The 25,681-nt window shown below is 45.2% G+C and overlaps 1 protein-coding gene across 2 annotated transcripts in view; it reads left to right on the forward strand.

Annotated features, from left to right (window-relative positions):
* MTOR (mechanistic target of rapamycin kinase) overlaps positions 1-25,681 on the forward strand; it is a 123,316-nt gene that overhangs the window by 61,862 nt on the left and 35,773 nt on the right. For both annotated transcript variants that reach the window (XM_055582322.1, XM_055582323.1), the window contains 2 exons: positions 20,834-20,909; positions 23,839-23,978. In XM_055582322.1, coding sequence (XP_055438297.1) covers positions 20,834-20,909; positions 23,839-23,978 — 216 coding nt within the window. The remainder of the gene's footprint in view (positions 1-20,833; positions 20,910-23,838; positions 23,979-25,681) is intronic.

The following is a 25,681-nucleotide window of genomic DNA, read 5'->3' on the forward strand; positions in this document are numbered from 1 at the left end:
AGAATGTAAACAAAGGTCCCTCTTTCTGTACATGGTAACTGTCTTTGGAACATACGCTTGTCATTTCCAGGTACAGTTGTTGTATGTTCTGTGGCTATTCCGTGTGGGCCCTTCACACACGAGTGTGAGGCCTGGCCTCAGGCCCTCCTTCCTGCCGTGACCCAGAGCCCTTTTCTAGTCAGGGCTTCTGCTTCTCCGAAAGTCATTACTTTTCAGGCAGCTGGAGTTACCAGACACTTTTTTTTTTTCCCCAGTAAATCAAAAAGCAGGAGTGGATCAGGTGGATCAGGGTTGGTTTGCTTACTGCCTGTCTTCGGTGCCTGCCTAGGAGCGAGGGTGCTGCTGGTGCCCTGTGGCAGTTGTCACTCTTGGGCTTGTTCAGCATTGGCGCCATCAGCCCACCCCTGCCCTCTCTTGGCATATGTCTGGCCGTGGCAGCCTTAGCTCATGGTGTTCACTTCACTGTGGTGAACCTGGCCACGACCACCAGGTTCACCAGGGTCTGCTAAACTCCACTGGCATCTTCAAGATGATCTCCTACCCAGCAAACGACCCTGAGTTCAAACCATGTGTCACACACTCCTGTGCGGCATCACCCGTGACCCTGCCATCTTGGTAGAGAACATCCTGGAAGAAAGGTGCTTTGTGGTTTTCTGGCCAGCTTTCTGTTTTTTCTTTCCAGTAGCCACTTCCCCTGCCCAAACAGAAAAATGTTATGAATAGATTTTCATATCTGTAGAAAATAAATCAGTTCAGTTCCGTCGCTCAGTCGTGTCCAACTCTTTGCGACCCCATGGACCACAGCGTGCAGGCCTCGCTGTCCATTGCCAACTCCTGGAGTTTACTCACACTCCCGTCCATCGAGTTGGTGATGCCATCCAACCATCTCATCCTCTGTCATCCCCTTCTCCTGCCTTCAATCTTTGCCAGCATCAGGGTCTTTCCCAATGAGTCAATTCCTTGTATCAGGTGTCCAAAGTATTGGAGTTTCAGCTTCAGCATCAGTCCTTCCAATGAATATTCAGGACTGATTTCCTTTAGGATGGACTGGTTGGATCTCCTTGCAGTCCAAGGAACTCTCAAGAGTCTTCTCCAACACCACAGTTCAAAAAGCATCAGTTCTTCGGTGCTCAGCTTTCTTTATAGTCCAACTCTCACATCCATACATGACTACTGGAAAAAACATAGCTTTGACTAGATGGACCTTTGTTGACAAACTAATGTCTCTGCTTTTTAATATGCTGTCTAGGTTGGTCATAGCTTTTCTTCCAAGGAGCAAGTGTCTTAATTTCATAGCTGCAGTCACCATCTGCAGTGATTTTGGAACCCAAGAAAATAAAGTCTTCCACTGTTTCCCCATCTATTTGCCATGAAATGATGGAACCACATTCCACGATCTTAGTTTTCTGAATGTTGAGTTTTAAGCCAACGTTTTCACTCTCCTTTTTCACTTTCATCAAGAGGCTCTTTAGTTCTTCTTCACTTTCTGCCATAGGGTAGTGTCATCTGCATATCTGAGGTTATTGATATTTCTCCCGGCAACCTTGATTCCAGCTTGTGCTTCATCCAGCCCAGAGTTTCTCATGATGTACTCTGCATATAAGTTAAATAAACAGGGTGACAATGTACAGCCTTGACATACTCCTTTCCCAATTTGGAACCAGTCTGTTGTTCCATGTCCAGTTCTAACTGTTGCCTCCTGACCTGCATACAGATTTCTCAAGAGGCAGGACAGGTGGTCTGGTATTCCCATCTCTTTAAGAATTTTCCACAGTTTCTTGTGATCCACACAGTCAAAGGTTTTGGCGTAGTCAATAAAGCAGAAGTAGATATTTTTCTGGAACTCTCTTGGTTTCTCGATAATGCAACAGATGTTGGTAATTTGATCTCTGGTTCCTCTGCCTTTTCTAAATCCAGCTTGAACATCTGGAAGTTCACAGTTCACCTACTGTTGAAGCCTGGCTTGGAGAATTTTGAGCATTATTTTACTAGTGTGTGAGATGAATGCAATTGTGCGGTAGTTTAAGCATTCTTTGGCATTGCCTTTTTTGGGGATTAGAATGAAAACTGACTTTTTCCAGTCCTGTGGCCACTGCTGAGTTTTCCAAATTTGCTGGCATAGTGAATGCAGCACTTTCACAGCATCATCTTTTAGGATTTGAAATAGCCAACTGTAATTCCATCACCTCCACTAGCTTTGTTCATAGTGATGCTTCCTAAGGCCCACTTGACTTCACATTCCAGAATGTCTGGCTCTAGGCTGGTGATCACACCATTGTGATTATCTGGGTTGTGAAGGTCTTTTTTGCATAGTTCTTCTGTGTATTCTTTTTAAGCACCTCTACTTAATATCTTCTGCTTCTGTTAGGTCCATACCATGTCTGTCCTTTATTGAGCCCATCTTTGCATGAAATGTTCCCTTGGTATCTCTAATTTTCTTGAAGAGATCTCTAGACTTTCCCATTCCATTGTTTTCCTCTATTTGTTTGTATTGATCGCTGAGGAAGGCTTTCTTATTTCTCCTTGCTGTTCTTTGGAACTCTGCATTCAAATGGGTATGTCTTTTCTTTTCTCCTTTGCCTTTCTCTTCTCTTCTATTCACAGTTATTTGTAAGCCCTCTTCAGACAACCATTTTGCCTTTTTGCATTTCTTTTTCTTGGGGATGGTCTTCATCCCTGCCTCCTATACAGTGTCAGGAACCTCTGTCCATAGTTCTTCAGGCACTCTGAAGTCATTCATATTAGCAACCCGTGGAGTAATCCTTTCCAGGAAAGGTAGGAACTTTTAGCATGAGTACCTCCTCTCTGACATCTCTTTTCTGGAAACTTATTTCTAACATAAGGCATAAAAGTTGGAGACAGAAGCTTTTTTATTTGAAGATTTTCTTAAATTATCTAAACTGCCCAAATCTCAATCCTCCCCCTCCCCGCCCTGCTCCTTTGAGAAAAATAGCTAATTAGGCATATATCCCATGCCAGAAGATCTATTCTCCAAAACATCCACAACCCTAAATGTCCTAGATTCTGAATTTCTAAAAGAAGGAAAAATAAGTCCTTGTTTTGAGTACAGCTAAGCCAGTAGAGAAAACCAGAACAAATGTGGAAGACTAGAGTGGTTTTCCCTTCTCTGAGAGGCTTTTAATCCTTTCTTTGCCCTTTGGTGAACAAAGTGGCCATAAGAAATGGAAATTAATTAAGAAAATATGAAAAACCTGGGTTGGACACTGTACAGTTTTTCCACTTCTCCATTTTTCTGGTGGTGAAAGAGGGTCAGCTTGGTGCTCCTGGGAAAGATGTTTATGAAAATAAAGTTTATGGGGATTTCCCGGGCAGGCCAGTGGTTAAGACTCTGTGCTCCAAATATAGGGGGCTTGGGTTTAATCCCTGGTCAGAGAACTAAGATCCTGCGTGCCACAGGGCACAGCCAAAAAAACCAACCAACCAATCAATCAATCTTACATTCTTGGCTGTGCCACCTTGGGCTGGCACCAAGGACTGGAGGTATCTGAGCAGCCTGGGGAGTCCAAAGCTCAGAAGGGCCTAGAGGTGGTCTTTCCTTCTACCCCAGTGTGTGGACTTCCTATCTCATTTTCTTGAAAATGTTCCTATTGGAGAGACTCCTTGTTTTTCAGTGTATTCCTGCCCCAGCCTGCTCTTACACCATGCTTCCTAACTGGTGAGGGAGGGACAGCTGCCCTCAGTGCCAGACTCTCAGTTTGTTGAATGAATACATCTCAGAAGAACCTGCCTTGTTCCTAGTTGAATTGTGTGCTCATGGTCATGTTTTACTTCTGAAGTCTTCTAATGAGCCACAGCTGCCTTTCTACATGTGGCCATTTAATCCTGACCTATCTACCACTTAGTCCTATTTCTTTCTCAGCACAAAGCCCAAGTGTATCACAGAAGGTATGGCCACCTCTTCCCTAAGCCTCCTAGCAACTGCCTCTCATACCTAGAGTGTGGGCTTCCCACGTGGCACAGTGATAAAGAATCTGCCTGCCAATGCAGGAGACACGGGAGACGTGGGTTTGATCCCTGGGTCCGAAAGATCTCCTAGAGAAGGGAATGGCTACCCATTCCAGTATTCTTGCCTGGAAAATCCCTTGGACAGAGGAGCCTGGCAGGCTACAGTCCATGGAGTCTCAAAGAGTCGGACACAACTGAGCTCACACACATGCACCCACGAGTGCACCCTGGACTTATCAGAAACCATTTCTTTCAGGCCTCCTCTTAGAGTCTACCATGTAATTATAGCGCTTAGCAAAAAAAGTCTGTCTCTGACCCCTTTTAGGAATTTGAAGCTTCACGTGTCTCACGGGCTAGTTGGAGAGACAGACGGCTGAACTGCAGGGCTGTTTGACAGGCTGGAGTGGAGGACACAGCAGAGGGGGAATGCCCAACCCAGATGAGGTTCTGGACAGCCCGATACCCAGAGTTTGTGGTGTTTTTGTTTTGTTTTTTAAGGAAGTAGCAGCCAGAGATTGGAGAGAACATCCTGAGGCAAAGTGTAGCTGTATGAAAAGCCTGGGCTTATACAATCTAAGTAGTCAAGAGTGGCATGGGGGGGCGAGAAGGAAGAGGAGTGGTGGCTGAAATGAAAGCTGGAGGGGTGGAGGGGCACCGGGCCCCCAGGCCCTTGTATTCCAGAGACAGGGGCTGTGGGAGAAAGCCGGGAAGCTTTTACTTCTTGCTTTGTTTTCTTGAGTCTCACCAGAACACTGGCTCTTTGTAGTTGCCAAACAAGATTTTTAACTGGAAGTTGGTGGCTTAGAACATTGGAATTTCTTAACATTGTAATGCATTCATATTAAATGCCCAGGAGGGCTCATCTGGCTTGAGGATTAAGGAAGCAGTATCTGAAGGACTTCTAAGTCTTAGGTCTAGAATCCGATAATTCTGGGTTCTAATCCCCTCTCATCACTTGATAAGTTATATGACCCCAGGGCAACTTAACCTCTGAGTTGACCACTCTATGAAATGGGATAAAAACTATAACTACTCCTGACTTCCCTGATGGTCCAGTGGTTAGGACTCCATGTTTCCACTGCAAGGGGACCAGGTTCAGTCTCTGGTTGGGAAACTAGGATCCTTCATGCCGTACAGTGTAGCTCCCAAAAAAATGTTAGTTAAAATTATAACTACTTTGTTTTGCAGGGTTTTTGTGAAGACTAAGTTAAATATAGCAAAAGATTAAAAATAGCTGAGGCATTTTTGAAAAAGAAAAATAAATTTGGAGGCATTACCATACTGGGGTTCAAGATTTATCTTAAAGCTGCAGCCAGTGACTAGGTCAATGTGGTATCGGCACAGGGTAGAGGAGCAGATAAATGGAGCAGACGTGAATGTCCCACGATAGAGCCGCACATTTGTGAGCTGGGTTTATGACAGAAGAGTGAGCTCTGCTGGGTCGACTCCCTAGCCTCGTGGGGGATAAAGGTTCTTGACCCTCACCCCATACCACACCCAAAACCTCAAGTTCTGGAGATTTACATTATAAATCTGAAAACAGGAGCACTTCCAGAAGATAACATAGGAGATTATTTTCAGCATTTGGGGGATAAGCAAAGATTTCTTAAAGAAGATTTGAAAAACACTAACCATAAAGGAAAACTTTATCAAATGTAATATAGGGAGTCATCTCTTTTCACTGGAAACCATCATGAAGAGAGTGTAAAGGTAATGAGATATTTCCTGTACATTCCTCTGTGTGTACTATATCCAGAGTATATATAGAACTCTTGTCAAACAAACAGACAAAAAGCAGCCAGTTAAAAAGATGGGCACGAGATGTGAACAGGACTTATTTCACAAAAGATTATATCCAAAAGGCTGGTCAACACATGAAAAACTGCTCAAGCTCATTAGTTATTATGGAAGCTCAAATTTAAAACTATAAGATGCAACTTATAAAGCAGCCAAAATGGCTAAAATGGCAAACACTGAATCCCAAGTGTTTACAAACATGTGGAGCATCTGAGATTCCTGTACCCTCCCACTTACAATGGCCATTTGTCAGTAGCTTCTGAAGCTGAACATGCCCTGAAACCCAGCAGTTCTACTGCGAGGTTTGTTCCCAACGGAAGTAGGAGCAAAGACACAAACAGGAATGTTTGTGGTAACGTCAGTAGCCCCAAACTGAGGACAACCTAAAACCTCCATCGACAGTAAGATAATTCACTTGTGGTGGGTTCATACAGTGACTATTCAGCAATAAAAAGACAAGCTGCCATGGCATGCAGCAACATGGATGTATCTCGTAAATGCAATGATGAGTATGTATATAGAGTTCAAAACCTGGTGAAACTAACCAGTTGGGTCAGGAGTGAGATCGTTGCTACCTCTGAGGATGAGGAGGGAAGCTGTAATGGGAAAAGGCTTGAGTGCTTCTGCGGTGCTGGCAGTGTGTTCTGTTTATTGGTTTGGTTGGTAGTTATAATGGTAACTTCACTTTGTGATAATTTATCAAGCTGTACAATTAAGTGTATACTTTCTTGTATGTTGTACTTCAGTCTGAAAGTTTCTTTAAAAATAGATAATGCCCCTAAAACACTTTTTTAAATTAGATTGACATATAGTTGATTAAAGCACTGTTATTTTCTGCTTTATAGCAGAGTGACTCAGTTATACATATATGTATTCTTTTTCATATTCTTTTCCATTATGGTTTAATCACAGAATATAGACTACAGTTCTATATGGGCTTCCCTCATAGCTCAGTTGGTAAAGAATCCGCCTGTAATGCAGAAGACTCCGGTTCTATTCCTGGGTTGGGAAGATCCGCTGGAGAAGGAATAGGCTATCCACTCCAGTATTCTTGGGCTTCCCTTGTGGCTCAGCTGGTAAAGAATGTGCCCAATGCGGGAGACCTGGGTTCGATGCCTGGGTTGGGAAGATCCCCTGGAGAAGGGAGAGGCTACCCACTCCAGTATTCTGGCCTGGAGAATTCCAGGGACTGTGTAGTCCATGGGGGTCGCAAGGAGTTAGACACGACTGAGTGACTTTCCCTCACTCCCTATGCTATACAGTAGAACCTCGTTTATCCATCCCATATGTAATAGGTTGCATCTGCTACTCCCAATCTCCCAATCTTTCCCTTCCCCAGAAACTCCCCTTGGCAGCCACAAGTCTGTTCTCTATGTCTGTGAGTCTGTTTCCACTTATGTGTGTTGTATTTTAGATTCCATATATACATGTTATTATATTGTATTTGTATTTCTCTTTCTTACTTTCCTTGGGGCTTCCATGGTGGCTCAGATAGTAAAGAGACTGTCTGCAGTGCGGGAGACCCAGGTTCAATCCCTGGGTCAGGAAGATCCTCTAAGAGAAGGAAATAGCAACCCACTCCAGTATTCTTGTCTGGAAAATTCCATGGACAGAGGAGCCTGGAAATCTACAGTCCATGGGTCACAAAGAGTTGGACATGATGGAGCGACTTCTTACTTTCCTTAGTGTGATAATCTCTAGGTCCACCCATGTTGCTGCAGGTGGCATTATTCCATCCCTTTTTATGGTTGAGTAATATTCCATTGCATGCAGTATTACATGTCTTCTTTATTCATTCCTTTGTTGATAGACGTTTAGGTTATTTCCATGTCTTGGCTATTGTGCATAGTGGTGCTATGAACATAGCGGTGCTTGTATCTTTTCAAATTATAGTTTCATCTGGATATATGCCCAGGAGTGGGGTTGCTGGATCAAATAGCAGCTCTATTTTTAGTTTTTTGAGGAGCCTCCGTACTGTTTTCAATGGTGGCTTTACCAATTTACTTTCGCACTAACAGTGTAAGAGGGTTCCCTTTTCTCCAAACCCTCCCTAGCATTTTTTATTTGTAGATTTTTTAATGATGGCCATTCTGACTGGTGTGAGGTGGCACTTTGTTGTAGTTTTGACTTGCCTTTCTCTAATAATCAGCAATAATGAGCATCTTTTCATGTGCCTGTTGGCCACTGTATGTCTTCTTTGGAGAAATTTCTATTTAAGTCTCCTGCCCATTTTTCAATTGGGTTGTTTGTTTTTTTGTTATTGAGTTATATGAGCTATAAAACACTTTGAATTGTGTCTGACACATAGTCCATATCTAGCAAATCTGAAGTAGTATTAATTTAGGTGATGGATTATCATTTCATCAGAAAAACCTCCCTGCCCACGTAAATCTATTTTCCATCTTTGTGTGTTGTCTTCTTCAGGGTGCTTACCTGCACAGCACTTATTTCCATTTGCATTTTGCTTATCTACTTCCCTGACCTGTAAGCTCTGTGAAAACAGAGACCTGCCCTGGTTTATCTCCCACAGTAGATCTAGCATCCAGCACTTAGCACAAAGGCTGGGACAAAAGAGATACTTGCCAATTGTAAGAATGACTTCCCAGAAGAAGATTGTCTCCCGCTAAATAAGCATATGTTGTGGAGACTTAGAATCTCTCTCCATGGTCATTGCCAGTCTTCATCATGGTGAGTTCTTCACTGCAGGGCATGGTCTTCTCTCCTGCTTTAACATTTTCTTCCATAGGTTTTAGTTATAGAATCAAAGAAAGTGATAACTGGGAGAGTTGGGATCATTTGGTTCAGGCTTCTTCTTTTTTAACCAATAACTTAAAGTAGCATCTTTACTGTATAACTTTATATCCCTCAAAATCATGGATTCACATCTCACCCCCAGTGGCTCAGTGGTCAAGAATCTGCCTGCCAATACAGGAGACACAGTTTCGATCCCTGGGTGGGGAAGATTCCCCAGAGAAGGAAATGGCAACCCACTCCAGTATTCTTGCCTAGAAAATTCCATGGACAGAGGAGAGTGGCGGGCTACTGTCTGTAGGATCACAAAAGAGTTAAAGACTAAAGCAAACAGTGGCAACCTCTTTTGTTACATGTGAAGATGAGTGAGAGGGCCTCAGAGCATCTGGGGTAGGGATTTCCCCGCTCCTGTATCTTCTGAAGGCCTGTATGAACGGCATATGCAATAGCCTGACCCTGCTTTGGCCTGTCAGTTAACCCTCATCACAGCCCAAGGAGCCACACGCAGAGGTTCATGTGAAAGAGAAAGTAACATGTCGTATGTCTGAGCAGCTGTGTTCCCCATAATTAATCCAGGAACCTAACAGATCTTGTTTGTTTCCAAAGGGTAATCACACACACATTACCTTGTAATTGTAGAAAATCACCCTTCACCAGAGACAGATCCCAGCCAGGGTGCAGGACGAGATGGCAAGTCCATGTGCAGTTGCCCAGGGACTGAGAAGTGTCCCCTTGGCTGGGCCTTAGCTTCCCTGACTTAGGCAGCACTAATGGGAAATGGCCTGTAACTCTCTGAGAATGTTAAAGAAATTGAGCCAGTTTGTGCCTGAGCAACCAGTTAACTGTGAGGGTGACTGGGCTTTACAGCCTACAGACGAGAGGCTGGATGACAAACAAGCCCACTCTGTCTTAACTCTAAACACATGTTCCCAAGGTGTCTGTTGTGTTGCTTGGAAGCGTGAGCCTAGCCTTTACAGTTGTTTCCTGGCTTCCTGAAAAGGTAAAGTCTTGTTCTCTTTCCCGCACCTCTGCTGGAAGAGAATACACTCTGTGCAGGGGGTGAGGATTTGCTCAAAGCTCCTCTCTTCTTGGTAAAAACACATTCCAAATGTCTGGACTCATGCTGCCTTCAGAAGTGCCAGTGTTCCTCTAGGAATCTGTACCCTGTAGAAAAGCTCCAGGCAGCAAAGAGGGGGCAGACGAAGGAAACCCTAGTGTAAGCAGAGCACGAGCACAGATTGTATCTTTCTTTCTCAACCCATCTTTTTCTTTAATGCCCTTACATCCAGCCATTACCCAAGAGGCCAAGTCCCTCACCAGTCACCAGTAGAGCTTAAATTTATTTCTGGCCACTCTGAAGACTTCTTACAGGTTCACTTTACAACAGCTTGCCTCTGTAGAGTATCTTACAAACTCCAAGGAAAACTGCTTTCAGTACAGAAAGCTGGCTGTCAGTGAGGAGCTATTCAAAGGGCAGAGACCTGGGGTTTCTCCCAGAGCTGACCAGAAAGACAGAGGGTCTTCCATTGCACCCATGACCATTCTAAAGGGCACAGCATGCTGCTGCTGTTGTTACTCAGTCACTAAGTTGTGTCCGACTCTTTGTGACCCTGTGGACTTAAGTAGGCCAGGTTTCCCCACCCTTCACTGTCTCCCAGAGTTTGCTCAAACTTATGTCCATTGAGTCAGTGATGCCATCTAACCATCTCATCCTCTGTCACCCCCTTCTCCTGCCCTCAGCCTTTCCCAGCATCAGGGTCTTTTCAAATGAGTCGGCTCTTCCCATCAGGTGGCCAAAGTATTGGAGCTTCAGCTTCAGCAACCCCATGAACACAGTGAAAAGCTTGCTGTTGGTTAGTAGTTAACCTCTGCCCTTCCACTGCATCTAGCTCATCCCCAGGAATGGGTAGAGATTTAAAGGGACCACTCTTATGGTGAGTTAGCAAAGGTGCTTCTGATTTTTATGTACCTGTATGATGAGGGGCAGACTACTGGCAATTAAGCTGGGACATGGTACTCTGAAACCTTGAATCATAAGCTGTATCATGATTTCAGAAATGTTAAGAGGGGTGCATCTTAGAACTGATGAAATACAGTGGGTGCCCCATGGCCGTCTCTGACAGTCTGTCCCAGTGACAGTGAAAAGTGTCAGTGATGACACCATTGGTCTCTCGAGCTTCTTTTGGACATCTCACTGGCTGTAAATCTTGATGATTCAGTTAGTGTGTTGTAGTCCTCATCTTTCAGCTCTTCCTTACCAGGAAGGTAGGCATATTTTCCTTTTCCCGATTCCAGGACGGGCATCAGTATTTCTACAGTGTGGCCTCACTCTACCAGAGCACAGGGCCAGGGCACATCTCCTTACACAGTTATAAGTGAGGAGAGTTCAGAGCTGCCAAGTCCCTGGATGCCAGCTCATTTAATTTTTGTTTCCCAACTTCATCCACATAATAGCCTGAGTCAGAGCTCTTGGACATGCAGCAGCCAAGAAATCAGGATGGATTTTTACCCAAAATATCTACTCTATTTTGAGTCAAAGTAGTTGAAAATAAGTTTTGGGTTCCGTCTGTCAACCCTCCCCACTTTGTTCTGTTTCCCTGACAGCTTCTTTTCCCTAATGTTCTCTCTCAGATCTCTTCATTTCACTCTGGATATGAAGAAGCAGAAATGAGGAGAAAATCCTCCAGGCCTCACCAGAAAAGAAGCAGTGCTCATTGTTGTAGAATAAAAAGATAATGGCCAATTTGTCAAGAAGTGTTGACAAGAAAGATAAAGTTAGAAGTAATTAACTGGCTGACACGCTGGGAGTGATGTGCCTGCCAGTGGCTCCCTAAATCAGCCAGAGCCTTGGAAATGTGACAGCCATTCATCATTTTTACAACACGCCTCTGACAGGCCCCTGGGTTGCAAACCTGGCCAGCACAAATCGTGTGCTTTGACACTCCAGGGCTCTGCGGCTTCTCAGTGCCTCACGCTGGTTGTGCTAGGGCATTTAGGCCCCGTTTATCCAGCCAGGGGGTGCTGGAAGTGATGAGTGAAACGGGACAGCTTGTCCAGCTTATTGCTGGACCTGTGTCCATCCTCTGGGTGGCTGCTCTGATTCCTAGGGGCAAGCCTGCAGACATCTGCAGGATGAATCCCCTGTGAGCTCCTGCCACACCTTGGTGGCTTAGCTATTGCTGCTCTCACCCGGCCACAAGGGTGTGCCCAAGAGACTGGTTCAGACATAAGATCCAGCGCAGGACATTTTCTTACACAGCTGTTAAAAAGTTTTTGTGAAGACTCCAGATAAAGTGGGAAATGCCTGTGTCATGTAAAAAAGCAGAATACAGTACTATATCATCAGTCTGACTAGCACTATGTCTAAAATATGCATTTATACAGAATATGCATAGGCAAAAGTATCATTTTGATATCGTGAACTCCTATCCCAATTTTTTAAATTAAAAAATGTCTTATATATATATATACAGACACACACACACACACACACACCTCCCGCTACCAGTATTGAAAGGGGCTTTCCAGGTGGTGCTAGTGACGTAGAACCCATCTACCAATGCAGGAGATGTAAGAGACGTGGGTTCAATCTCTAGGTTGGGAAGATCCCCTGGAGGAGGGCATGGCAACCCACTCCAATATTCTTGCCTGGAGAATCCCATGGACCAGAGGAGGCTGGTGGGCTACATATAGCCCATGGAAGAGCCAGACACAACTGCAGCAATTTAGCACATATGCACCAGAATTGAAAAGACAGGAATTTTTTTCTCTCCTTTCCCTAATCTGCAGTTGTTAGCGTCTGTCTTCTAAATTCTTTTTGCTTTTCATTTTTGGCTGTGCACGGGCTTTCCCCAGTTGTGGAGAACAGGCACTACTCTAGTTGCAGTATGCAGGCTTCTCATCGAGGCAGCTTCTCTTGTGGTGGTGCACAGGCTCAGCAGATGTGGTACCCGGGCTTGGCTGCCCCGAGGCATGTGGACTCTCCCTGGACCAGGGACCAAACCTGTGCCCCCTCCATTGGTAGGTGGATTCTCTTTTTTTTCCTTCAAATTTATTTATTTTTTTAATTGGAGGATAACTGCTTTATACTGTTACTTGGTTTCTGCCATACATCAGCATGAATCAGCCATAGGTATACATATGAACCCTTCCTCTTGAAACTCCCTCGCACCTCATCCCAGCCCTCTTGGTTGTCACACAGCTCTGGGTTGAGCTCCCTGTGTTATACAGCAACTTCCCATTAGCTAGCTATTTTACGTTATAGTAATGTATATATTTTAATGCTACTCTCTCAATTCATCCCACCCTCTCCTGCCCCTGCTGTGTCTGTAAGTCTCTTCTCTGTGTCTGAGTCTCTGTTCCTATCCTGCAGATGTGTTCATCAGTACCAATTTTCTAGATTCCATATATATGCATTAATACATGATAGTTGTTTTTCTGACTTACTTCACTCTGTATAACAGGCTCTAAGTTCATCCACCTCACTAGAACTGACTCAAATTCATTCCTTTCTATGGCTGAGTAATAATTCCATTGTATATATGTACCACAGCCTCTTGACCCACTCATCTGTCACAGACATCTAGGTTGCTTCCACGCCTTGGCTGCTGTAAACAGTGCTGCAGTGAGCACTGGGGCGCATCTGTCTTTTGCAGTTACGATTTTCTCAGGGTGTATGCCCAGTCTTGGGATTGCTGGGTCATATGGTAGTTTTCTTCTTAGTTGTTTCTTTTTTTTTTTTTAAAGAAATCACCATACTGTTATCCAAATAGATGGATTCTTAACCACTGGGCCAAAAGAGAAGTCCTATCTTTTTTATTTTTAAGGTCCCACTTCCTCACATACAGATCTGGCAAGTCTTCTAGATACTATGACAGACATGTCACTTATACCGTGACCAAAGGAAAAAGTGGAGACAAGTCAGAACTCTTCTGACTTGTCTTAATCCAGTCTGGGGTAAGGCGTCAGGAGCCCATTTGATGTCGAGGCAGCCCACCTCTCTTGTATCACATTCTTTTTGTCTTCATGCCTTAGGCCCCCAAGAGTTCCAGGGACACCAAATGTCCCAGCTTTGAAACCTTCTAACAAGGCCAGCCTCCACTTTTTTAATGTTTAGAAGAGAAGTAAAGTTACTTTTCCTAAGTTCTTGGAGTAAGAAAGGAAAGTTTGACCTGCCAGATCTTGGGTGCTATCTTCACAACCTGACTGTGACTTTAAGTGAGGGAACTATAACGTCTGCTGGTTCCCTCTGCTCTCCCTGCCACCTGCTTTTGAGCTGCCCCACTGCCTTTCTCTGGTGTGCATTTTAGACGTTCTTACCTTGCCTTCTGTCTTCACTGCTGTCCTGCTCAAAAAGGCACTGTCATCCCCTTGAGCTCCCCAGAGCCCCAGGGAGCTGCCTCATGAAAATAGCAGGGCCCTACAAACCCTGGATCTTCCTGACTCTGTACAGGAATCAAGCGGTTGTGTTTCTAATCACCCATTGGACACAGAGATGAATCTTGGTGCTAGAAGAAGTGACAGGGATGGTCTGAAGCAGCTACTGATTCTAAGAGAGAAATAAGAAAGATACAGCTTGATTCAGCGTAAAATGGGTCCCATTGGCCTCACAACTTGGCTGGTCACGAACTCCTCAGCGAGACCTGCTGAGGTCCCCTGTCAACTGTGTTGCGTGTCACCAGCCCAGCACTGAGGGAATTCAGAGAATTCTTCCTTGACAGGAAACCAAATAAAATGCAGACAGTAGTCTGCACTAGAAATAGACAGGAGAGAGAAGGCCCAGAGCCATTTGGGAAGCCAGTGCATGACGTTCTCATAAATTCCTGACAGGAGCACCAGGAAGCCTGAGTAGTCCCCCAGATGCCACTGCAGACGCTCCTCGTGTGACTGGCTTTGCTGTGGGTTCCGGCTAGTGTTGAGTGCGCCTGCATCACTTTGCTCTTAGTAGCCAAAGGTCACCAAGGCTGAGAGATGGGGTCGATGACCAAATGAACTCTACCGGGAGGAATTCCCAGGCCAGAGGATTTTGGATCTGACGTCAGTCCAGAAGCCTGTGGAACAGTGACTTAGGAGACGATAGAGTTCCTCAGGTTTCCCTTCCAGTGGTAGGAATGGCATTTGGATGCTGAGCCAGTGACCCCCCTATTGGTTTGCTAACAAGTTGGGGTTAGAACCTGGAGCAGTTCATGATCTACCCTTTGTTCAGGCGCATCCTCAGTGACACTGGTCGCCACTTGCCTGTGGAAAGCCCTGAGGAAGAGCTCAAAAGGGAGAGTCATGGGAAAGCAGACAGGCCCTGCACCGAGCACTCGCTTCTTGTCCATCACTCTTGACAGGAAACCCACCAAGGCAGTGAGAAGCTCCCTCATGCCTGAGTTCCTTGCTCACTTACACACTTTCCCTACATTTGGAAAGAGATTTTCGGATAGTGAAGAAAAGATGCCTGGGGTAATCTGTGTAATGTAGAAGACAATGAGGCCATTTCTTATTGTTAATTTGACTCAGTTCTAGAAAGTGCTTCCCTCACTTGTGAATTTTCCCAGTTTCAAGCTCTTCAACTCAGCTTCCTTTAATAAAAATTAAATCTTGGAATAGGAGAGGGGAGGTGGGAATGAATGAGTGAATATGTCTGAATAATTGCCTTTTCCCTTCTTGACATCCTAATTCATTGTGTTTTCCTGTCTTCATTGTATTTCTAACACCAGGTTCATTTGTGGGCTCAGCGTTTTATTCTGTGGGTAGGCAGCTTCTGTTTGCTGTATAGATTCGCAACTATATGAAACCTCAACTGGTTTTTCTCACTGGGATATGAAGTAAAATATAAATATACCACGACACTGATGCTGAAGACAGCAGCTAAGACATCTTAGCCTTCTGGCCTCAGTGGGCATGGAGAAGAGATAGGCCCTGTGGCCGACTGTCATCTCTATGTTGTCGTGGGCATATTACTGTCAAAGCCTCCCTCTCTCTAAACTTGTTTGTCAGCCCAACCAGCGTCAGTGAGGTCTGGTTTGTGTCGTTAAGCATTCCTGTGCTGTTGGGCTAAGCTTTGAACAGTTTGCCCTTTATAAGCCTCCAGCGTTAATAGGGAAAGACTCCAGGGTACACACAGGAACGTTTATAGAACAGGCTGTGGAAGACTCCCAGCTGCCCTGTAAACGAGAGCTCCTCATCAGGGGGGCTTCTGAGCAAAGGTGATCTCTGCACGTGAGTCTGCACGTGAGTCACACATACTGTCTCTCCCTCCAGTCTCATAAAAGCACATCTGAGTTTCAGCGGGCAGTATCTCAAAGGATGGTCTTGTGTCACCCAAGTAGGCAGGCAACGGGGGACTTAGTAGCTGGGAACTGCTGCGTTTCCATGGAGGCTTACTTATGCCCCACTTCATAGCCTGGACTCTGTCTGTATGCCTGGCAGCCTCAAACAAGCGCCCCAGAAAAATCCGCTGTGGCTGCATGGGGACTGTCCTCCTGGGAGGCATGGAGGCAGTGGCTTCTGAAGGGAAATCAAAAATAGGGAATGGGAGGGACTTCCCTGGCGGTCCAGTGGTTACAACTTCAGCTTCCAGAGTGCTCGGGTTCAATCCCTCCTTGGGTAACTTAAGATCCCAGAGGGTAGGTGATGCAGCCAAAAAAAAAAAACAAAACTAGGGAATGGCAGCTTAGGGGTCAGAGCAGGGTGTCAACCACAGTATGAGTGAGGAGGCTAAAGTGAAGTGCAGTAGGGCTCCTGTCCTGTATGGTGAATTGCATGTGGAATTAGCTCATGGAGACGTCCTTGCCCCACTTCCATCTGTTCCCTGCTTTCAGTCACTTACTTCACATGTACTTGCTTGGCGCCCACTGATGCGGGGAGTAGACAGCTGACACACTTTCCTCCTCCTGCAGAGCTGTACCCTTAGTTATTACTTGAGATCCTTTTAAACGTACAGTTTTGAAGTGACAGGATAGCCCTCGGGGCTACAGCTTCTTTCTATGCAAAATGGAAATGTTAATAGTAGTGTCTACTTCGTAGGGTTAAGAGATCATGGATCAGCAGTAGTCAGCACAGTGCCTGGCACCTACAGAGCTCTCAGTAAATTTAGGTATTTTGTTGTTGCTATAATCCTTGGCCTCGCATGACAAAGTGCCAGAAGCCGTGGAGAAGGGATAAAAAGTTAAGATCTCAAATGAGGTGGCAGACTCTCTGAAGCACTGAGAGAATCTACAGATCCTCAGCCCTGCACTTGTGTCCTCCAGCAGCCTTGCAGGCACATGTGGGAGACTCCCTTGGGGGAAAAGAAGAGAGAGGTGCATTAGGGAGAAAGTTCTGTGGGAAAGAAAAATGCAACAGGAGAAAATTAACAGGGAGAGAACAGCCAGTTAACTTGAAATCTCTCCTCTCTGAACAGTTGACTATAGGTGCATACGGTCTCCTTTCTTTCGGGTCCTCAAACCAGAACTTAATTTATCAAAGGGACCCTTTTTCTCTGCTCACGCTCCTTTTTCATGGGTATGTTTTAGTCCATTTAGTCAAAGTTGTCATTTTTCAGTGACTGTCCTTACAGTTGGACAAGAGCTTAGCTTGCATGTCAAGCTGTATGCCCAGTTTTCCTGACCATTGATGGAGGGCTGGTCAGTAAGTCCTCAATGAGCCCAACCCCTCTCCTTCCCACAGGGCTCTGTCTGCATCCTCACCTGCCTCCACACATACTCAAGTGGGAAGTACTATACAGGTGTCTTATTTGGACTTGCTCTTAAAGGAGTTGGGGCCATGTGATGAGTTTTCTTGTCACATTTGCAAAGCTATGTTGGTCTGTCCTTAGAGTAGGTAGGTCAAAGTCATTGCAATAGTAAGATAAAATCTGTATTTCTCCTCTGAGGGCTCTAGTTACAACTTCCTGATTTTGATCAGTTTCTTGTAAAATTCTCCTTTTTATGTATAACAAGTAGGAGAGTGAAGGGGGAAATGGCTTTCGCTTGCTTTTGTTTTTGTTGCTTTATCCCAGAGGAAGGCGAGTTTTGGTAATGTTTATAAATTGATCTTAAAAATAGAATATGTTCCAGAACATGAGATTGGAAGACAGTTCTTAGAACTCCTGGACTTTTTATGTCTGATTCTTAGAGTTAACTTTTTTTGGTTCAGGCAAAGAACACTTTCCATATCTTTCTCATCAAAATACTTTATATTCCTACCAGGGCCATCCCAGTAGTCCACATTAGGACTCAAAGTAGTATATAGACTATATCATTATAGATAGTTACATATGATATATTACATATTTCAGTATGAAAGTGTTAATCGCTCAGTCGTGCCTGACTCTTTGTGACCCTATGGACTGTAGCCCGCCAGGCTCCTCTGTCCATGGGATTCTCCAGGCAAGAATACTGGAGTGGGTAGCCATTCATTTCTCCAGAGGATCTTCTCAACCTAGCTATTGAACATGGGTCTCCCACATTGCAGGCAGATTCTTTATCGTCTGAGCTACCAGAGAAGCCCAGTATAATATATCATAAGTAATATGTAGAATATATACTGGATTTCTTATTTCCTGTCTTCTTATACTGCCAAATCTTTACTTGGGCTCAAGGAATTAGATGATCACAAATATATATACCCAGTAGTGTTGATTACTAATACAGTTTGCACAGCCCCACATAAGTGAGAACAAAGTTAAGAACTTGACTTTTGAGGCCAAGAGGAATAGGAAACTGCCTGACAGTGAGCATGCAGTGGAGGGAGTCCCTTCGAACTCGGATTTTCATTCTCAGCTTTGAACTCTCACAGGGCTGCCTAAAGAAAACCATGACGTTACAGCATCACTTTGAAATTAAAAATATTTCTGAATCCTGCAGCAGAAAGCTATGGAAAACATTCAGGTTCAGTGCTTTGCTTGGGACCCGCTTAGAAGCGCCAAAGAGCCTGTGCAGTAGATTCCACACAAGGTGACCCGTCTACTCCTGTAAGTAAAGGAGAAGGGCATCTGTACAGCTACTTTCACCTCTGGTTGCAGAGCCTGGACCTTGAGCTTGGAGCCCACTCGAATAGTCCTGTTCAAGATGGAACTTGCATGGATGGTTGCCTAGTGCTGGCTCAAGTCTGAACATTCAGTTCAGTTCAGTCGCTCAGTCGTGTCCGACTCTTTGCGACCCCATGCATCGCAGCACACCAGGCCTCCCTGTCCATCACCAACTCCCGGAGTTCACTCAGACTCACATCCATCGAGTCAGTGATGCCATCCAGCCATCTCATCCTCTGTTGTCCCCTTCTCCTCCTGCTCCCAATCCCTCCCAGCATCAGTCTTTTCCAGTGAGTCAACTCTTCGCATGAGGTGGCCAAAGTACTGGAGTTTCAGCTTTAGCATCATTCCTTCCAAAGAAATCCCAGGGCTGATCTCCTTCAGAATGGACTGGTTGGATCTCCCTGCAGTCCAAGGGACTCTCAAGAGTCTTCTCCAACACCACAGTTCAAAAGCATCAATTCTTCAGCACTCAGCTTTCTTCACAGTCCAACTCTCACATCCATACATGACCACTGGAAAAACCATAGCCTTGACTAGACGGACCTTTGTTGGCAAAGTAATGTCTCTGCTTTTGAATATGCTATCTAGGTTGGTCATAACTTTTCTTCCAAGGAGTAAGCGTCTTTTAATTTCATGGCTGCAGTCACCATCTGCAGTGATTTTGGAGCCCCCCCACTTCAAAAAAAAGTCTGAACATTAGACATATGTTTTTTCTGTACACAAACATATAAGTAAGATTCCAGAAGCTTCTATCCTTGGACAAAAACAGATGAAGGAAGAAGCACATATAAGAACCTGCTTATATGCTTAATTTCATATCCATTATTTCATTTGATTCCCTGAAGAATGCCGTGAAGGAGACAGTAAGATTGCTTCAGGTTGTATGGAGACTGTCCCCGTTCATGTGGGCCTTGGGGAAAGTCACTGCCCTCCCAGGCCTCTGTCTCCCCAGGAGTAAAACAGGCCTAATAATACCCTTCCCTACCCACCCTCTCAGGGATGCATGAGGTCAGAGGAGCAATAGATTGGAAAGATTGTTTGAGATGTGATTTGCAAACATGAGGCATTCGATTATTACTTTCACAAATGTTAACTTTTCTAGTTCATCAGATTTCTGGGCAGTTACCTCTCAGTTTTATTGGAAGAAATGTGGTGGAATTTGAATTTTTAAAAATAGTATTTTATAACACCAATCTCTTGCCATATTACCACGTTGAACCCACGTCCTGGAATTTCCCAAAACCACTTAAAAGTTAATTTGAGTCCAGTAGACAGTTTGTCCTTAGGGCAATAAATTAGATCCTAGCTTGTTAAACCAGTCTGGACTCCCAAGCTGGTCTGTCACAGCTCCCTACGTGTGAACAGATACGGTCATTATTATCCTATAGTTTTCTCAGGCCTGCTCCCTCCCTCTCTTCCTTCCTTCTCATAACTCAAGCTCATGTTTAGTGTAGGGTTAGCTGCTATTTACCTTATGGAACAAGGGTCTGAGCCTTGCAGCTCCTCTCCATTTCAGAATGTCTTCACAGCCTCTCTGATGAACCAACTCCAGGCAGCAAGCCTTCCAGCTTTTCTGCCTAGTTGCCCCAATATAGTTACAGTCCTCCAGCCCCAACTGCCCTTAGGATGACATCAGCAGCGTTGTGTGTGGTTATGAAAAACATTTCTCCACCAGAGACCAGGCAAGTGCCTTGGGATGTGGTCCCTTCACAGCCTGCTTCAGAGGCAGAGCACAGTCGTGTGAGGGATAAGGGGGCATCTGGAGTTGAAAGCCGTGGACCTCATCAGTGAGCAGTCGCGACAGCTGCACAGCCACAGGCCCCAGGGTTCTCTGTCACTGACGTGGATGACCCAGCCTCAGGGCCACTTCTGTGTCTCCCACAGAGCCTGATGGTTTCTGTTTGTTTTGGTTATTCTTATCATTGAGACATAAAAGCTAAAAGTTCAGAGGTACCTCATCTGTTGTGTTGGTTGGGATGGTTCTGGAGCCAGGGTTTCTTAGTTTAAAAACAGACGCGTGCTGCCTGACGTCTGATATCAGAGAGGAAACCAGTCAGTCAGCTGCTTGGAGGAAGGGCCCCAGGCAGGTGAGGCCTCCTGTCCACCAGATGTGGCCCCTTCAAGATAAGGAGTGTGAGGTCAAGATGAAATTATCAGGCCAAGCTTCCCGAGTGGTAATATAATAGGTAACTGATGTTCTTTCTGCTTCTGTAAGACGTTGTCCCCAACGTGCTGGTGAGCCATCTGCCTACAAGCGACCCTGCCCTTCCCACCCTCCGACGTGTTGAGTATAACCTCCGCTTCCTTTTGTTTTCCCAGCATTAATAATAAGCTGCAGCAGCCAGAGGCAGCTGCTGGGGTGTTGGAGTATGCCATGAAGCACTTTGGAGAGCTGGTAAGTGTCTCATTCCTTTTAGAAGAGCAAGGGGCAGCTACCTGGCTAGGGAAGCACTAGGCCACAGCCTTGAGAAAGTTACTTTCCTTTTCTGTTTTTCCCCAATTATTAACAGCCTGATGCTGACTTACCTGTATCTTGAGGTTGAGGGAAGCAGTGGCCATATAGAGTATATTCAGGCTAAACAGAGATTGTGAGGACAGAATCTAATGAACAGTAATGACTTGTATTTATCAAATAGCATGTGCCTAGCTCTTTGCTATGTGCTTTATGTACTTCATCTAATTCAGTCCTCACAGCAACCTGTGAACAGGTACTATTGTTATCCCATTTTACAGGAATGAGAGGGACTATAGTCCCAACAGGATAACAGCCTTACCTAAGCTGACAGAGTGAATAAGTGGCAGAACCTGGTGTCAGAGCCCAGATGTTTAACTATGACCCGAGTTATCTTTGTGTTGTCTAACAACCAGCATTACCATTGCCCATACTAGAGGCTCAGTATATACTTCGGAAGAAACCATGACTAATTCTCCAGAAAAAATATGCCATAATTTATACATGATATTGAGGGATTGTTCCATTTCATTATTGCTTATATAGTTTCTTCCTTCCTGCCATCTTTGCCCAACCAATATTAAAATGTTTCCGTTACTCTCTGTGGTCTTGGGCGGGTGCTTTGGTAACTTCCTAACCATATATAAACATTGACTTAATCAACTTAACATTGGCTTCCTGGAAGTTCAAGAAGTTCTGGGTCCATATATTTGATGAGGAACCTTTTATTAGTTGTGCCAGTTACTTACTCCGGTTTGCCTTAATCAAGAGCCCAGTGTGTTAGAGTAAAGAAAATTGACTACTTCACTGCCTTATGTAATGGCTGGTCAATTGGACTGAAAATTTTAAGGGAGTATTTTGCCATCTTGAGCACATGCCTGTAACTCAGCTAAGAAAGCATCTCCAGATGACAAAACAGAAAGGACTGTGTCTCATCCATCTTTGCCACAACCTTGTTTGCAGAGGGAAGAAAGTCAGAAGAGAGGGTGCTTAATGTAGTCCACTCAGACAGAGATGTCCTCTCCTTTGATATCCTTAGACCTCAGACTGCAGTAGTTGAAACAAGGATTCCACAAACATCTGGTATTTGGGTGATTTTATATGCTGGTGGCTCAGAATGCCAATCTTAAATGAAAAGATCCCCATCTCCAGGTTCTGAAGGTGGCCGTTAGCTCCAGGATTATTGCTAAACCCTGGTGGATTTTCTGTTATATTTAGGTAGCTGAATCATATTAAATTCGACAATGGTTTGCTTTTTCTTGGCAGAGCCTGTGCTTTCTCAGCGCAATTTATGTAACAGCAATCTCATTAGAATTGTGTGTGATTCATTGCTTAAACCTTATAGTTCCTGCAGTCTACTGCAACTCAAAATATCCTGCCCCCTACCTGACCTGTTCCATACGCTGCTCCCCCTACTTTCTGCTTGTTCATACTGAGTGGGTACCATATGTTAGTACCCACTTTTCCACCCAGTATAGAAATTCAAAATGGGAAATTTACCAGTGTTCCTTTTTAATTTAAGAGTTTTTAATGTTACAGTCTCTGAAGCCACTCTTTTCTAAGTTGTGTCTTTCATATTTAGGCATAGTGGAGCAGTATGATTCTAAACGAGCTCAGGAAATGAAGCTTAGAGCCCAGTTTGGCAAACTCCACTCACACGGACACTGGGGCAAAGGCTGTTGTGGCTGCAGATGAGGACAGGGCAAGCGGAGGGGACTGGCTCTGCCGAAGACAAATGAGGGGAAGTAGGCACAGGTTAATGGCCTAAAATAGACGTGACCTCCTCACAGCCGTTCAAGAAGAAAAGATTCTTTCAGAGAGCTTAATAGCACATAGCTGTGCTCATACATGCTACTCAAATTAGAGTTTCATTTGGCGAGGAGAAGGAGCGTAATGTGGAGAATGAATGGGGGCCCTGTATCATGTCACACGAACGCTGCTGCAGGATCAGATTGTTGTTAAAGAAATCCCTGGAGAGCCGCTCCCTGGCCTGGTAGAGAACTAGTCGTCACCAAGCTGGCGAGGAAGAAGCCCAGAAGACAGACTGGGGTGGCGGCAGATGGAGGGCAGACAGAGACATAAAACAGTCCTCGGGCCATTCAGAGAACCGTAGTCTGCACCTTCTAGACTGCAGTGGCTGCTCATTCACGTGGCCAACACCGAATGGCAGCGTGGCACGCCATCTGCTGGGTGATGGACTCCGTCCTTTGGCCCCTGCCAGTGATGAAGCTGCCAAGTGGTCAGAGGAGGGAACATTGGATGGGAGACTGTAGAAGAAGGGAGGAAGATTTTTCCAAAGAATTTTAAGTGGCAGTGTTATATTGTATTTTAAATTATTATTTCCTGAAAGTTTAAAAATGTATTAAGTAATGCAGAGAATAAAGAGCTTTTGAAAAGCGAGTTGTTTTCCTCCAGCAAATATGCAGATGTGGCCTGGTCTCTCTGGCCTCATCAGGAAAGCAGCTGCTGGCCCTGCCAGGCGGCCCACTGTCAGCATTCCAGCAGATCCAGGCCTTGGCCTCCTTACGGGAGCCCTTGTCAGGGCTTCCTGCCATCCAGATGATTTGCCCTGTCCTTGCATGCCCACATGCTGGAGTTCTGGTGACTCCTGTGTCTGAGCAGGAAATGATGGGGAAAGACATGGCCTGACAGCTGCTCTCACGTTATCCCCGGGTTGTTCCAACACTGTGCCAAGGAGCCAGCATCCCCACCAGCACTGTACATACCTCTGAATACTCTGAAGGCCTACTGTGCTGGGTGCGGTGTCACGCATACAACATGGCATGCTCAAGGAAGGAAAGTCTGTGGATAAACAAAACACAGCCTTATGTTCTCTGTGCCTCACAGCAGTCCTCTCTTTTCTCCCTGGCAGGAGATCCAGGCTACCTGGTATGAGAAGCTGCACGAGTGGGAAGATGCTCTCGTGGCCTATGATAAGAAAATGGACACCAACAAAGACGACCCAGAACTGATGCTGGGCCGCATGCGCTGCCTCGAGGCCTTGGGGGAATGGTGAGCTGCAGTGGGATGGAGGCCCAACTGCCTTGGAAAGACTTCTCCCAGAGCTCTCTCCCAAGACTCCTGCTTTTGCTTTCATTTGTTTTCCCAGGAAGCATCTCTCACTTGGGAGTGTTTCTCTATTTTGTCTCAGTGATAAATAGAAAGATTCTTTTCTTTCTCTCTCTCTCTTTCACTTAGTCTTCGTAATGCTCTAGGACAGGACAGGAATGGGTGTGTTCCTAGGATCTACACCTGTTCTTTCTGTCTCTTAACCTTGACTGGCTGATGAAGACTTCACATTCTTACTCTGCAACCTTGATTTTTCTTTTTCTCTTTATTACCTATATGCTAGTGATTTTAGGAAAGAAGAACCGATGCCTGCTTGCAGGCAGTTACTGTACAATTACTGAGGGTACAGGGACAGTGGTCTGTAGACAACTCTGAAAGACACACATGAGGGTGGGGCAACCTTGCAGTTTTCCTGGAGGAAGGACCAAGGCTGGGAGACAGGTGGAGAGAGGGGAAGGGGTATTCCAGGTGGAAGCAACAGCGATGCTCAGCTGAGGACATTTGCCATGGTCTTGGCCTGGGGAGTTGTTAGGAGATGTTTTCCAGCATGAAGTGCAGTTTTTTTAAATAGCTAAAATAAAATGCCATACCACACTCATGAACTAGTTTAACTACAGTGTTTAATAACAAATGCCTTACTACCTCCCCAGGAGCAGATATCTCCGCTTTCTCTTGCTTGTAAGACTGAGGGCCCTCCATTCATTCATTCAACCAGTCACTATTGAGTGCTTGCCCACTGCCAGCATCTGTGCTGGGGCCCTGAGGACACAGTGTGAACAAGAAGGGCACAGCCCCTGCCTTCTCAGAGCCGGCAGGGCAGATGACCAGGCCGCTGTAGCACTGAGTGAATATAGTTATAAAGGAGAAGCCCAGGGTTGGTGGGATAGAAGAAGGGGCCCTAATCCTGACTTGGAAGGCTCTGGAAGGCTTCCAGGAAGAAGTGCTCTAACTCTGGCCTAGACAGTGAGGAGGATTGAGCACAGTATTATGTTATGGGTTCTGAAAGTTCAGTGTGGCTGTGGGGTCAGGTGTGATACAGAAAAGAGATAAGAGGTGGGGCAGGAGAACTCGGCAAGGCCCAGGCCAAGTCGGGCATGTAGAACAAGTTAGAGCTTGAACTTTATTTAACCAAAGGGCTGTTGCTAGGCCATTCTCCAAACCCCATAGAATTTTTTTCTTTGCATTCTTTCATTCATTGCCCTGGATTGCTCACCTCTTCCCCTTTTTCTCCTTTGAAATTCTCTGCATCTTTCAAGCTCCACCTGAACTGTTTCTTCCTCTTGGAAACCTGTCCTGCCTTCCCCCTTTCACAGTTAAAAACAACCACTGTCCAACCCAGGGCTGGCTTGGTTGTGAGAAGTGACTTTAGGTGTGATTTTGTCTCATCTCCGCATGTGACAGTTGGGAAACTGAGGCTCGTAGGAGTTGACGTCTCTGCCCTGAGGCCTCTCGAGAGCAGAGTCTTCTGGGCCTCCTGACGCTGCACTTCGCAGTGCCATCCACCCCTGAAGTCTTGGATTCCTTCCAGCTTTATAATTACCTATAAAGTGTAAGTGGCCAGTGATGCTGACCAAGGGGTTTAAAAATGCAGCAGAGTAGAAGAGATTTTTAAAAGAGATGAAAGAAGCAGAATTCTTTTCCTGATC

This window comes from Bubalus kerabau, chromosome 5 (assembly GCF_029407905.1).
Source record: "Bubalus kerabau isolate K-KA32 ecotype Philippines breed swamp buffalo chromosome 5, PCC_UOA_SB_1v2, whole genome shotgun sequence".
Taxonomy (NCBI): domain Eukaryota; kingdom Metazoa; phylum Chordata; class Mammalia; order Artiodactyla; family Bovidae; genus Bubalus; species Bubalus kerabau.